Source organism: Desmodus rotundus, chromosome 11, assembly GCF_022682495.2.
Source record: "Desmodus rotundus isolate HL8 chromosome 11, HLdesRot8A.1, whole genome shotgun sequence".
Lineage (NCBI taxonomy): Eukaryota > Metazoa > Chordata > Mammalia > Chiroptera > Phyllostomidae > Desmodus > Desmodus rotundus.
In genome coordinates, this window is record NC_071397.1 from 3,104,018 (window position 1) to 3,119,358 (window position 15,341).

General features: G+C 52.9%; 1 protein-coding gene across 8 annotated transcripts in view; it reads left to right on the forward strand.

Annotated features, from left to right (window-relative positions):
• Positions 1-15,341, forward strand: part of ANKS1A (ankyrin repeat and sterile alpha motif domain containing 1A) — a 177,987-nt gene that overhangs the window by 106,856 nt on the left and 55,790 nt on the right. For all 8 annotated transcript variants that reach the window (XM_045193199.2, XM_045193195.3, XM_045193197.3 and 5 more), the window contains one exon: positions 3,761-4,350. In XM_045193199.2, the coding sequence (XP_045049134.2) occupies positions 3,761-4,350 (590 nt within the window). The remainder of the gene's footprint in view (positions 1-3,760; positions 4,351-15,341) is intronic.

The following is a 15,341-nucleotide window of genomic DNA, read 5'->3' on the forward strand; positions in this document are numbered from 1 at the left end:
CCGCAAGCCCATGAGACCTCACACGAGGCTCCTGTCTCTGCATTTTCTGATGTATTTCCACTTCTCTTGGAGCCTGCCAAGGCCTGCCTTCTCCTTCAGTGCCCGGCTCAAAAGCTACGTCTTCTGAGAAGCCTCCTGGTTCAACATAATCACCCTTTCCTTTCCGCTGACTGTGCATTTGGCTTATACTTCTCTTCAAGCACCTATGAGTTTTTGCCTCGAATTGTAGTCAGTTCTGAATGTGCCAGTCTTTCCCAGTAGTGCGTAAGTCCATCGGGCAGACGCAGTGTCTTCATCTTTATGCCACTGGGGTGCCCCCTGAAGGCAGGCCTTTTGCCCACGCTCACTGATGGGGCAGGTCGGTGGAGCAGGCTCTCTGGGGCCTGTCTCACTCAGGTCCTCTCCCCAGCCTCTCGCTGCGCTTCCTCTGCCCTCGCCGGCCATCCCGAGCTGTGGGGGTGGTGAAGTCAGGGGGTGTTTGTGTTTGTCAGGCACATTGCCTCTGCTGAGCCTTGTGAGGAACACAGAGGTCGTCTCGTCTGTGAGCCAGATATGCTGTGAGGGACTTGGGTGGAGAATTCTAATTGTTAACAACATCTGCTGGGAGCTGGCACGTGCCCGTCGTGATTCTAAATGCCTCACACGTATAATCTGGTTTTGCGACAATCCTGTGAAAGAAGTAGTACTTCCTAACATCTCTAAATCCTACATGAAGATGCTGGGCGCGGAGAGTCAAGTAATTTGCTAGGATTTGGCTCTTGATCAGCAGTACCTTGTGTTAACACCTTGTCCCGAAGAGACCTAAGGTCACCCCGAGTTTACAGAAGGAAGGGACCACTGAGTACGTCTGTTCCCACCCGTTGATTTGCTGGGAAATCTAGCGTAGGCTTGGACGTAGTTTTACAGGGAGAGAGCACCACCTTCGCATTCGGTCCTGAGGCTCTCAAACGCCAAGGCGTCTTTGCCAGGGAGTTGCCTGGGTCGGCGGAGTAAGTGTTCATACAGTGTTGGGGGAGTGTGGGCTCTCTAATGGAACTATGACCCTCAGACATTCTTCCTCCTCACATATCTCCCTCTCCCCTAAGTTTCCATCTTTCTTCTGCCCACTTCCTCCCCCGGCATCAGCCTGGTACTGAGGACTTGGCATCAGCCCCTCTTTCTTCATTGAGGGCTCGCCTGAATGGCGGCTGTTACACAGGGCCTCCATTGTCGGCTCCCCCAGCGGCGGCAGAGCGTGCTCAGCAGCCCGGGCCTGAGGTCCACCCAGGCAGCGTGAGCCGGCTGGCTCCCAATTCTGGACTGTGGTGCTTTTCTTTTGTTGTCTCCTCCACCCCCGCAAACTGTTAAATAAGAAGCTAGAAGCTGATGCAAAGAAATGGAAGCCTGTGCTCCTGTTACCAAAGTCCTCTTTTTGCATTCAGATGCAGCCAGAGGGACATCGCCCCTTCGGCCAGGATCTGTGGGAAGCTGGCCATTGGAATGTAGCCCTAGAGGTGGCGGATTTTGCTGCTCTGCTGACTGTCCCATCAGCCTCTTCCAGGAAGTGCTGTAGGCCTGAACCCCCCGTTCGATGCTCATGTGTCATCCTCTCTGTGGCCCCACCGATCGACAGCACAGAGCAGCTCTGTCCGAGCTGCCGGTGGCCGTGTGTGTTCGCGCACCGAAGTCGCGGTTTCCTGGGGCCGAGTGAAGCTGTGCGGGACTCCGCGTGCAGCATTCCTCCTCTCTGAGAAGTTATTCAGGCTGGTCGGTGCTCTGGACCTGACCTGTGGGCGTCGGTTTGTGAGTTAGGGTGCGACAGCCCCGAAGCAGTCAGGTGTAGAGGAGGAGAGGCCGAAGCCCCCACACTGGGCTCCTGTGGAGATGTGACCCGAGCCAGGAGGTGCAGTTAGCTGGCTGCCCCCTGGAGCCGTGGCACAGTTGCCCATTCTGCATGGACTGCGGAGACTGAACGGTTCTTGAGAGGGCGGCGTGAATGGAACCATGGCCTGCTCAGACCTTGGGGTGGTGGGCTCCTCACGAGAGCTGGTGGTTGGGACCGCCCCGAATGGCTGTCTTGGAAGAAGCAGTGTTGTGGGACACCGGGATGGCTTGTGGGCAGTTGAGACTGTTTTAGCACACGGAGTTTATAAAGTGCACCCCCTCCCACGTCTGACTTCCCTGCTCAGTCTCGGAGCTGAGCTTCTAGACGGGCCCTGGGGCTGCAGGCATCCCGCTCCTGGGGAGGTCATAGCATGGGGCAGCTTGGATTCTCACCACTATCAGGGCATGAAAGGGATTTTGAAGGACCATGTAGTCCAACCCACTCATTTTATTAATTTTTACTTTATTGTATTTTTTTTCCATTACCATGTAGTCCCCTGTGCCCCCCCTCCCCGAAACCACTTGTTTTAGATACTGAAGCCCAGCAGGGTGAGCTCACTGCCAAGGCCACACAGCTCGAGAGCAGCGCAGCCAGGAGAGCCAGGTGTTCGGATGCCTGGGTGAAAGCCCTCTCCCCCACCACCTCGGACAAACCTCCGAAGGCCTGAGGGCCCTTGATTTTTCATCTGTGAAAATAGTTGAACTTGACCCTTCCAGGTCTAAGATTCTCTGATCTCTAACAGTTCTTGGGAGCTTTGGGCAGACTATGAAATCATTTGGTGTGTGTACCATACATAGCTTCCACTTACAGAGAAAAGAAAGTTGAATGTTAGCTTTGGAATGTGAAGTAGTACCGGGTGCAGGGCTGTTCTCTACTCTGCCGATGGGGGTTAGAGTCTCTTCGTAATGGGTGCCAGCTCCTGCAGGGCGAGCCCCTCAAGTGCCCCAGTGAGACCCACGTTGGACTCTGATTTGGCCGATTATTCATGCTGCTTCGGGCAGAGGTATTTGATACCCTGGGGAGGGCGCAGTAGCAATTGGCCTCCTGAGCCAGCGTGTCGGGTTTCCGGGATGTGAGGGGCCTCGGGAAAACTGCAAAGGTCTGTTGGCACCGACGGGCTAGACCATTTTGTTTTCCGTGGAGCAGCCCAGGGTAAACTTAAACAAATAGGAGCAGCTGGGAGCCTTTGGAAGGAGCGAAATGTGCACATTCTCAGAAACAAGAAAAGTTTGTGCTCCCTGCGGAAGGAAGGATGAGGCGTGGAGCTCTAACAGCCCCCTGAGGAAGGAAGCGGTCATTTCTCTGCCGCTGTGTTTTGTACTCTCAGTTAAGGAATTCCAGAAGTTGCAGGTTGCGGCTCATGACCTCCTTTTTCCCTCTGTTGCTGCCCGCCAGGGGGAGGGCGGGCGGGTGGCTCTAAATAACACTTTGGCCTTTATGGAAGCATATCAGACGTTCCAGGAGTGAGTCTCCCTTGCTCACACTTGCTCGCTGGCGCGCTCCCTTGCTCTCTCACTTGTACTCCGTGTTCGCTCCCTCTCTCCTCACTGTGTCCTTTCTGTAGAATATAGTTAGTGCTTCTCGCCTTATTTAGCAAGGTCTGGTCGTTAATGTTAACAGAAATCTAACAACAGGGAAGGCTGCCAGATAGCATTAATCAGGCCAGTGTTTGGAATTTCATACATGCTCTGACTTTGGGTACAAACTGAACATTAAGAACAATACGAAACTGTTTTCTTCCTTCCTCTCTCTCCTCTCCCTCTGCCCTCTCCCCAGCCCATCCTCTCTCCCCCTCTGGTTTTGAATTCCTCTGCTCTGCTGTATGCTTGCTACATTGGAACGTTGTTGATTTTTGCCACTTTAATTTGTTATTTCTCTCTCTCCGTCCACTTCAAGACCACAGGCAGAGCAGCCGCAGCCGGAGCCAGGACTCTGCGGAAGGGCAGGACGGGCAGGTCCCAGAGCAGTTCTCGGGTCTCCTCCACGGCTCCTCCCCGGTGTGTGAGGTGGGGCAGGACCCTTTCCAGCTGCTCTCTGCCACTGGCCAGAGCCATCCAGAAGGGTCCCCCACGCAGGGCACCTGCCACGAGACCAGCATGCAGCTGGAGGAGCCGGGTGTGCACGCTCCTGGAGGCTCCCCGCCCAGTGTCCTGGACCAGAGTAAGAGAGTGGGCTACCCAGCAGGCCTGCCCACCACTAACAGCCAATCGCACCCCGAAACTTTGACTCACATAGCATCTCCACACCCTGGTGGTGCTGAGGAAGAAGGAGACCGGAGTGGGGCCAGAAGCCGAGTCCCTCCCACCAGCAAACCCAAAGCTGAACTCAAACTTAGCCGCAGCTTGTCCAAGTCCGACTCTGATCTCCTGACCTGCTCACCCACGGAGGACACTGCGATGGGGAGCCGGAGCGAGTCTTTGTCCAACTGCAGCATCGGGAAGAAGAGGCTCGAGAAGTCGCCCTCTTTCGCCTCGGAGTGGGATGAGGTAAGGCTGTGTGACGTCACAGAGCACGAGCTGGCCGCAGCCCACCACAGCTCTCCTGTGTGGGGCTCCCAGGAGCAGGCCGTGGGCCAGGGTTGCCCCGGTTCCTTCGCACTGTGACCAGTGTGGTTCTGAGAGCCACGCAGGAGGCAAGCCCCAAGTAGCCGGGGCAGGAGCTCTTCCTGCCTGGACCGCAGAGAGCAGATCCATTTACGGTTGAACTGGAGGGTGGAGGCCCCAGCACAGCAGGACGGAGGGACCTGAAGTTGGGAAATGATGTGGGTCCTGTCAGCCCCACGGAGGGAGTCTCGCTTACTCTGGAGGTGGTTAAGAAGAGCTATAGAGTCCTTCCAGTGAGTCTTCGGGAGGAAGAGGGGAGATCCAGGGTTAGCTAGCAGGGTGGAGGGAGGGGCTGGCTTTGGGAGAAGCTGCTGAAAGGGGGTCCCAGAGGGCTTTTCTCTTCCCCGTGCCCCTGTGGTTATTCTTGCGGTGTCCCCTGGAAGAGCCGGTGCCTCTCCCAGCAGAAGTGTCTTACCCATGCCACATTCCCGGGTGGGAGAGGCGGGGGCGAGGTGGTTCAGGAAACAGATTAGTGAGGAAAAAACATTCAGAGTCTGGGGCCCAGGTTTCTTCCATAATTACTGTTACAGAATAGTTGAAATACGTACCCGACTATTCCCCGGTGGCCTGTGGCATGTCTTACTGGGCAGAAGAATGTTTCTCAGAGATTGGTAAACACTCAGGGAATGTTAAAGTGCCGTCCCTGCACCCTTCCAGCTAGGAGAACGCTGCCTTTGAAGTGGACTGGGTCTGTCTCCCAGGAACATTTTCAGGAGAAAAATTTAGTTCTCAGGAGGAGGGGGGCGGTACAGCTGACATGTGCGTCTGGACAGTCTGTAGACCAAATGCCTGTCGGGCTCTGTTCTGGTTGCAGCTGCAAAGTTATGTAAACCAAGCTAATCCCATTCCCCTGTGGGAACAGGGCGGGGGCAATTCCTGCAGCACTCTCGTCTCCAGATGAGACAGGTTTAGGACTGTTTGTCAGGGACCCTGTGCAGTGGGGAGGTGCTCACCGTTGGTGAAGCGGCGTGTGTGGAGCCTGTGCGGGATGCTGCCCGGGGACAGAGCCCCAGGCCACGGGGGAAGACGGGCAGACTTGGGGGTTGTTAGGCACATGTACTCTGCCTCCGTTTTTCCAAACAGAGTTCTGCTCGCCCACAGCCAAGTACAGAGTGAGGCCGTCTAAGAGGAAGATGAGTGCAGTGCACTCTGAAGCCACAGGACAGGAGGAGCAACTCGGACATCCGTGGGCGTGGGCTGGGTGGGCAGGAGGTGTGAGAGCGGGGCAAGGGCTTCAGGGAGCAGCACAGAGAAGTGGGATTTGATGTGGAATTAAAGCACCAGCGTTTTGGTTAAAGCCCGAGGGAAGCCAGTGGGACGGAGAAAGGATGCTGCCGGGGGAGAGGGCAGCATGGGCAAAGGCGTGGGCTTGGGGACGCTGGGGTCACCGGGTTTCCACAGAGTGTAGGGTTTATGTGGGGGCAATAAGAAGTAAGAGTAGGAAGTAAAATTGGGACCGGATTGTGAGAGGGCCTTGACCTTAAGGCTAAGAAATGAGTATTTGATTCAATTCCAAGGCACTCTCTCGGAGCCCTTCCCGTGGGCTTGAGGACAGCATTACCAGTCTCACGAGTTAGGTCCTCTTCTCTTTGGCTCTGTCTGCTGAGCGTGCCTCTCCCCAGGAGGTCAGCAGTGCTGGGGGGGTCTTCACAGGACTTCCCTGCTCTGTGAACGGGCAGCACTCCCGGGCAGTCTGTGGGCTCTGCCATTTCCTCCTGGAGAAGCAGCGTGAAGTCCCTGGGCCGCAGCCCAGCGTCGTGGCAGTCGGCCGGCCGTTTGGACTAATAGACCAGTTGTCCCTCGGCGTCTTACTGAGAGGAAGTAAATATGCTGATGTTCCCTGTGCAGGTAGAGGTTGCAGGTGGGTAGAGTGAACCCAGGGACTGTTCAGGGTGTCCTGGGCCAGCCTGTGGTGCGGCCTGTGGAAACACATTTTAAACTTGAAAAAAACCAAGGGCAGTCGAGGTCTTCATGGGAAGAATTCAGAAGACTGAGCTTTGCTTGTGTAGTGAACGTTAGCCCTTCAGCGTGGTTTTTGAGTCGTGCTACCTTGGTTTCCGTGGGTGTGTCCCCTGTGGCTGGCTTCACCCCAGGCCTTCGGCAGGCTTTCCTAGAAGAGCGCCCAGCGAGCAGCCGCCCCCCACCCCGCCCCTGAGCGCTGCCTGAAGGCTGTTGCCTCTCTTGTGCTGGATGACTTCTTTTCTTTGTGGTCCCCATCAGATCCCGGGAGGAGGGGAAGGCTGCTCCAAGGGCTGGACCTGGGAGGCCGAGATCCTAGCACAGGACAAACTGTGCACGGGAGTTGGCCGGGCCTCTCCTAGGAGGTGGTGCAGGGCGGGGCTCAGCAGATGCAGCTCGGAGCCCCAGCTGCCCCAACTCTGCCCTGGTGCGTGGGCGGCCCCAGGGAGCCTCCAAGTCTCACGCTGGTTGGTGAAATGGGGGCGGGCGAGCCTGAGCTGCAGAGATGTTCGCACCAACTAGACGAGCGCCTGGCACAGGTATTAGAGTGGAAAAAGCGTGCTGTGGATGGTGGGTTGTCACTGTCCCTGCAGTGTCCTCCGACCCTAAGGAAGGCAGAGCTTATAGGGGTTGCCCAGGGGTGGGGGACAGTGGGGGGAGTGGCCGGGGAGCAGCGATGTTCAGGCCCCGCAACTCACGAACCCCTGGGTGACCCTGCCCTACCCCAGACCTGGAAGAGCCCACCCAGCCTTCGACAGTAGGGCAGGTGCCCCCATTGTTCTTCGAGAAATGAATGAGCCTTTCTGCCTAACTCCCTGAGAGGAGAAGAGGTTATAAATCTCGGGTGCTTGTTTCTCAATGTATTCTACATGCAGCAGTCCCCGTTTATCCGTGAGGGTGCGTAACAGCGCCCTGCTGGTGCCTGAAACCAATACTAATGACCCCTATACACACACACACACACACACACACACACACACACACACTGTGGTTCTTCCTATACGTGCATACCCGTGGTAAAGTTTAATGTATAAATTAGGCACAATAAGAGATTAGCAACAGTGACTAACAGTGAAATAGAACAATTATAACAGTGTATCATAACAAAAGTTATGTGAGGCAGTGTCTTTCTCCGTCTCTCTCTCTTAAAACCCCTCACTGCACCGTCCTCACCTTTTCACTTGAAGGAAGCACTTAACACTTCCCTTCGGCATGCTGAGTCGCCAGCATCACTGCTATTGTGCTTTGGGGCCTTTATGAAGTAAAAGAAGGGTGACTTGAACACAGGGACTGTGGCACCGGGAATGTCAGCCCGGTCACCGAGGTGGCTGCTAAGTGAGTAATGGGTGGGCAGCGTACGGTGTGTGGAGTTGCTGGGAGGAGGGAGGGTTCACGTCCTCAGATCATCCACCCAAGCAGGATGGCATGAAATTTTTATCATGCTACTCAGAACAGCGTGCCATTTTAAACTTAAGAATTGCTGTTACTTCTGGAATTAGTCATTTAACAATTTTTGTGTGGTTAACCACAGGTAGCTGAAACCGCAGAAAGCAAAACCGTGGACACGGAGGCACTGCTGTACCGTCCAGTGGTGGCTACCTGCCTGGGCGGTGGTTTGGGATGATGCTGTGTAGCTGGGAACGTGCGCAGCCGATAGGCTGGGGGTCACCTCCTGCTCCGTGCCGGTGGTCAGCTCGGCCCTCGTTAAGTAACTACCCCGACAGGACGACGCCTGAAAGGTAGCCTGGGGCGGGTCAGCCCCTGAGGTAGTGTCCGTCAGCGATGCTAGCGTTCTCCCTATTTTCTGTTATATTTTTGATAACGAAGAAGTAATAGAGTTTGTTTTTAAGAGCGCTCAGCAGAAGAGACCTAAGTCCCAGCTTCGGTGGCTGTTTTCTGTGTCCCCAGCCACGGCAGAGGCGCTCTTTGGTGTCTCAGCGACAGCGTAGCTGAGAGGCTGTACGTGAGTAAAACTTGAACCTGCACAGGTGCAGCGGGAAAACCACCTGCATCTCTGCACGGAGTTGTTATCTGCACAGCGTCTGTTACCATTCGACGCGTATCCAAACTTGGGGTCTTCGCATGTTCCCAGATTTATCGCCGGCTCTTCGTACCTGAGGCTGCCTGTTGGGTGTGTGGCCACGGCAAAGTCAGTAAGGCCTGGGTTCGGGTCTGGGTTCTGACAGGCGTGGTGCTCTCTTCTGTGTTCTGTTCTGTGGCGACATCATTAGGTTAGTTTGCTGTTGCTTGGCCTCCACTTGTCCTGTACTGTGCAGGGCCTTTTCCATCAGCCCTTCTGCTGCGTTCCCTCCCCTGCCTCCCTCCCTCCCTGCATGTCTCAGGAGCCAACCCCTACGACTCAGGAGGCCAAGGAAATCGTGGCTTGACTGTGTTCCCCTGCTGAAGACCACCACTCCTGAGAGGGACCCTCTCCCAGCAGCGGCCCTCTCTGGGTTCTGGTAACTAGAACCAGCCTGGGGCTCCTGGCTGCGACTGGCTTTCAGCCCGTGCTGCTGCCCCTGTGCTCTCGCCAAGGCTGTGGCAGTAATGGCTTTGCTCAGCTCCTTCGGTCGCCCCGTTTGAACGTGCCGTGGTTTCCCTGCAGGGGCCCCTAGCGATACAGACATTTTTAGCGCTGTTTCTGTCAAATCTAAGCAAGTTAGATGGCTGTGTGCTGGAGCGGTAAAGACGGCTCCTGTGGGCGAATTGTGAATTAATCTTCATCTGCATATGAACCAGAAGGTGGAGATATTTAGTGTGCTGGGAAGCAAGAGAAATCTATCATTTAACTTGAAGCCTTTCCCACTCCCAATGACAGCAAGGGACCTGCTCTCCTTTCCACGCAGTTGGCAGTGTGGCCAGCGTTGCAGCTGTGGGCTCCTGCACCCGTCTCCTGGAGGACTTCCACCCTCCGTCCCTGCGCTGTCTGGCACAGCCACGGGCACACACACAGCAGCGATTAACGTCTGAGATGAACACCCGGGAGAAGAACAAAAATGCCGCCTGGTCAGATGGCGGTTCGAATGTGTGTGAAGTCTGGGGGTAGAGAGGGCTCTCTCCTGCCTGCCTTGGGACGGCAGTGAGGCCTCTGAAAGGGAAAGCCACACAGGCTACTCGTCCACTCGCACAGACGCCGGAGTCATTTAGAACTTGGCTAAACGCAGAAGTGATAAGTCTGTGTTTTGTGATAAACTGTCATAAATAGTAAACATGGGGAATGAGCGAAGACGAGCTTCGTGTGCGTCTGTACGAGCTGAGAATAATTCCTGGTCAGGGACCTGGGGACGGTTCCAGTTTTGTCAGAAGTGCTGGCCCAGGGGACCCTGGGCTCTTGAATCCCTCCTTGAGAAGTGAGGTGGCAGTGGCAGGGAGGGCACCCTTCCAGGCCAGGTCCCCATGCCCTTTCCAGCAAGCAGTCCAGTTGGAGGCATGATGTCATCAGGAGAAAAGCTGATTGGTGCAACTCCACAGAGGCTTTGGCTGCTTTTAACCCTTCAGGGTTGGGTGTGCAAGAATGCCTTAGATGGAAAGTAAAAAGATCTGGGCATTTGCGTTTCTGAGGTTAAACTTGCCACACCCTGCTCTGCAACACCGGTTGTTTTTCACGGTGTAAACAAGCATGCGGGGTTGTCCTTTTTGCTGACCCGGGCCTTTGCTGGCCTGGGCCGTCTCACTCGGAATAAGATGTATAAGATGCGGCACTCCTACTTCTGGGGACAAATTAGAGCCTGGAGTGTCTTTCAGTTGCTTCCCTGTGTACACTGGAGTCATAGCTTTTGTCTTAGAACCCCTCTGATTCCCTTGGCTTTAGTGGTCTGTTAAGATTGACTGGTTTTTTATGTATATTTCTAAAGGAATCTCTCTCGTTTCATAGGCAGTCCTGAATAAAGGACCCTGCCTTCCCGTGTGATAATCCAGGAAGGAGGTGGTTAGCCTGGACGAAACACGCACAGGGGTGTGCAGAAGGGGGGTTGGTGCTGTGAGTGCACGGCACACACAGTCAATAAAACTGCTGTCGTCATCACAGCCTGCTCGTCTTTTTCCACGCAGACAGCGTGAGCCTGCGCTTGCCCGCCCCGTCCGTGTGTAGGCGCGTTCCCCTGCGCTAGCAGGGGGAGCGCCCTGCTGTGAGGACTAAGCTGGAGTCGGTCCCAGTGATCTAGTGAGGAGGGGAACGCGTGTCCACCCCGCCCACCCCCACGGAGCCTCCCCGGAGGATGTCCTGACGACACCAGGCCTCTAACTGGGCAGCCTGCTGGAAAAGGGCGGGGCGTGGGGGACCGGGCCTGGAAGGGTGCCCTCCCTGCCGCTGCCACCTCACTCCTTGCTCCGGGCATTTGGGGGCCCAGCACCTATCCCTTTCCCCTTATTTTCATGCTTTCCTCCTCTCACTCCTCCTGATTTGCTCCTTGCTGCTTTTCCTGTCATTTTACTCATCCTGCATCTCTCTTAATCTCTTTTTTTCCCATTTGCTCGCTCTCCCCTTTTCATCTATGCTCTTTTCTGTCGTTTTACCCTATTCTTCCTTTTCTCACTGGTTTTTCTTCGGCATGCGCATTTTTCCTGGTGGCATCGAGGAGAGGCTTTCTTCATAGCATTTCCTTCTCAGCCTTCTCCACCAGAAGGATTTTTCTTTTATTTTCTCTTTTTAACATCGTACCTGTTTATGTATTCTGCGGAACATTTTACCTCTGGTGGCACACCTGGCCTCCTCCCCGACGTGCCGCCACCCTTACTGTCCTTTCATAAGCAGACCGGTTCCGCTCAGCTGCATCAAGGCAGGCACCATCGAGCGCCGTGGAGGGGTTTGTGGTATTTGTGAAATTGCTAGCAAGATGAGAATTGTCCTTTTCTCCTTTGTTGTTTAATTACTTTCTTTTTAAACCAGGCCAAAAGCTTGGGTGACAGTGGCTGTGGGCGAATATATGAGAAGAATTTGGTCTTTATTCCAGTGCATACAGAGGCTGAGCATCGCAGAAACATTTTCTGGAACATTCTTTATATACTTTGGTTCTGATTTTGTACCTCTTCCTTCTTTTTTTCTAGTAATGGCATCAGTAACATACAGACTAAAATTCCCTATTTTAGGGAATAATACCTTAAATTATTCTAAGCAGTTGTTTTTAAGAAACAAGTAGAGGAATTTTCATGTAATCAGCAATAAGTATGTTTTTATTACAACCATTCAGTCAATTTGTTCAACACCCGCTGTGTCCTGGGCGCTGGGATGAGCGGTGAACAGGTGGAATCCTCTGCCTCGTGGAGGTGACAAATTCTAGAAGGGGGGGAAGAGAAACAGGACCATGAGTAAAATTCAGAGTGCCTCCTTGGTGGTGAGTGCTAATGAGAACAATACAGCTGAGAAAAGGGAGGGGTGTGGTGGGAAGGGGGGGCTGCAGTGGTGGGGAGCCAGGAGAGGGAGGTGAGAACACAGCCTTGTATGGGGGGGGTTGCTGGGGCCCCGCTGCTGAGCTGCTTTCTGTCTTTGTAATTAATTAATTTCTCCTGTGAGAGAAATTTAAAATTCAGTTCTATACTACATTGCCTTACAAGTATACTTTGTTACCTGACTGCTACTTTTAAGTTCCTTTCTCTTTCTCTTTTTCCATTGTTACCAGCTTCTTTTCTCACGTTGTTTTTTTCCCTCCTGATTTTTCTACTAAGCTATTTGGGTAACCTTTTTAACATACATACATATGTACATATGTGGTAGACACACACTTACACACATACATACATTTTTAAGCAACTGAACTAGAATGAAACCTGAACTTCTTTTGGGTGTTTGTTTTTTTTTTTAATATTAGCACGTTTTTATTTTTGTTTTACAATTTTTACAATTTTATAATCTGGCAGTACTAGTAAAACCTCAATCCTCTTTTTTATTATTATTCTATTTTATTGTTTATGCCATTACAGGTGTCCCCACTCTGTAGCTGCCTGCCCGCCTCTGCCCAGCCCCCCCCCCCCCCCCCTCCAGGCAGTCCTCACACCGATGTCTGTGTCCTTGAGCTGAAATCTGGATTTCTGAGAGTTTCTCAGTGTTGATCATTGCCCTTGTCCTCATCCCGGGAGTGGACCATTGAGTGTGTTCTGGTGGAGGGTGGGGTTCAAAGTTGTTGTCTCAGAAAATGCATTTCCATGGGGGCATCACATATTTAAAGCAGAAATAAAATCTGAAAAACAGGATGATAAGGCAAGGGGAAAGGAATTCAAAATTATTTAGACTGGAGGGTGGCCAGGAACCTAGAAAACAGGAGATACCATGAGAGGAAGGCAGCTAGCTAGATGTTCAGGGAGTCAGGGCGGGGGGCCTGGGTGTCAGCACCCGGGACACAGGAGGGTGCTGGTGCCCTAAAACACAGCTCCAGGGCTGATGGCCTGATTAGTCTGTAATGCTCCCCTTAGGTCCAAGCCCACGGGTTCCAAACAGGTCACTGCAACCTGTAAGTTAGAGAGTAAGATGCCGGTAGTCTCAGACATGCTCTGGCCCTGGTGGACTTAAGGAGGTCAGTGTAGGGGGAGCCCTTAGACACCAGCCATGGAGAGTGCCTGTGCACACACATGCACACATGTGTGAGAGAACAAGGGTGCGTGTAGGGTCTGTGTTAGTTCAGATGGTGTCCAGCGGGGAGTGGGGGCACAGCTCAGTCAGCCCTGTCTGGGGACTGTGGTGGCCTGGTCAGTGAAGGTGCATCAAGGTGCCCTGCGGCGGGATGCCTCTGGCCTGTCCTTCCTTAGATCTGGCTGCTTCAGGCCTCGCCACCTCGGCTCACGCGGAGCCCTGGGAAGTAGAGCACAACAAGCTGGTTTGTCATATACGCACAACTGTGTCTCCGTCGTTCGTCCTCCTTGAAACGACTAGGACCCAGAGAAGCTCATTTGTTTAGCAGTGTGCTGGGTGGTCAGCGGCCAGTGATTACCTGGCCAGAGAGTGAGGGACAGGCTGGCTTCTTACTATATAAGGCTCTAGGAAAGCAGTTCCTCTGGACCTCACTCGGGCTTCCTTGGGAACCTGTGGCCCTCAGCAATGACACAGAGCCCTTCTCTGGACCCCAGTGTTGTGCCAGCACCCGCAAAGTTGTGATCTCCAGTCTCAGCTCCGTGATCTCCTCTCTCGGGTCCCTGCCTAGGCTTCCTGTGCATTCCTTTGTCCTGCTTTCTCCCATCGATGTTCCTTTTTCATGCCACCATGTGAATAGCCAGGGGGAGAGAAGAATGCTTGGGGCCTGAAGATGCTGGGCAGGGGGAGGTGCTGAAGGGTCTCCCCAGGCGCCCTGCTCTGCCGTGCCCACCAGCTCTAATGACCGATCTCCGGTGCCGTGGGCCCACCTGTCCCTAACTCAGGGCGGCCTATCTGTCTGTCTGGACAGGTGGAAACTGCCTCAGCCCACTAGGGGCCTACACATGACAGTATGTCCGACAGTCTGTTCTTGGCTATCGGGATTTAAACAACCAGGAAGCCATTGTAAACTCAGTTGAAGTGGCATAGCTTATGTAAATATTTGGAGTTATTTTGAGCAGAACCTCCCTAAAAAAAAAACTCTGGGAGTCCCTTGTGTCTGTTCCGCAGTGTACTTGCAGTGTTGTGTTTGCTGCTGGGCTAGGTCCCCACACTGACACCCAGGTGGTGAATGGTCCTGGAGCAGTTTGTCTTCCGGGGTTGGCCGAACCCTCCGTGCTGGCCCGCAGGACCGAAGAGAACGCCGTGGGACTCGAGTGGCGGAGGAGGAGGGCACTCAAAGGGCGGGAATTACCACGTCCCACGGTCTCGAGCTGTGTTCCTGAAGGGAGTGTTAGTCTTAAACAACTTTCGTTTCTAACTGGAAATGGAATTTTTATACCCTGGGGATTTTTTAAGTTATAATACGTGAATGTGGCTGAAATTTAAAGGGTACCAAAAAATATAAAAATTTTAAACTATATTTCATCGATTATGCTATTACAGTAGTCCCAGTTTTTTCCACCTTTATCCCCCTCCACCCAGCAGCCTCCACTCCCTCAGGCTGTCCCCACACCATGTCCCATGCCCACAGGTCATGCGTGTAAATTCTCTGGCTACTCCATGTCCTACGCTGTACTTTACGTCCCCAGGGCTATTCTCTAACTACCTGTTTGTACTTCTTAATCCCCTCACCTTGTCACCCGTTCCCCCACCCCCTGCTTCCTTCTGGCACCATCAGAACACTGCCCTTATCCATGATGCTGTCTCTGCTCTCGTTGGCTTAGTTTGTTTTGGAGATTCAATTGTTGATAGATATGTGTTTATTGCCATTCTATTGTTTATAGTTTTGATCTTTTTCTTAAATAAGCCCCTTTAACATTTCATATAATAATGCTTTGGGGATGATGAATTTTAGTTTTCTTGTCTAAGAAGCTCTTTATCTGCCCTCCGATTCTAAATGATGGCTTTGCTGGGTAGACACTCCTTGGCTGTAGGTCCCCATTTTTCAGTACTTTGAATATTTCTTGCCAATCCCTTCTAGCCTGCAAAGTTTCCTTTGAGAAATCAGCTGACAATCTTTTGAGATTCCCCCATAGGTAACTAACTGCTTTTCTCTTCCTGCTCTTAAGATTCCATCTTTATCTTTAACCTTTGGCATTTTAATTATGATGTGTCTTGGAGTGGGCCTCTCTGCATCCATCTTGTTTGGGACTCCTGTGCTTCCTGGACTTGTATTTCCTTCACCAAATTAGGGAAGTTTTCTTTCATTATTTTTTCAAATAGATTTCCAATTTCTTGCTCTTTCTCTTCTCCTTCTGGCACCCCCATGATGCAAATGCTGGAACGATTAAAGTTGTCCCACAGGCTGCTTACACTATCTTTGGTTTTTTGGATTCTTTTTTTCTTCCTGTTCTGATTGGTGGTTTTTTGCTTCCTTATGTTCCAAATCATTGATTTGATTCTCAGCTTC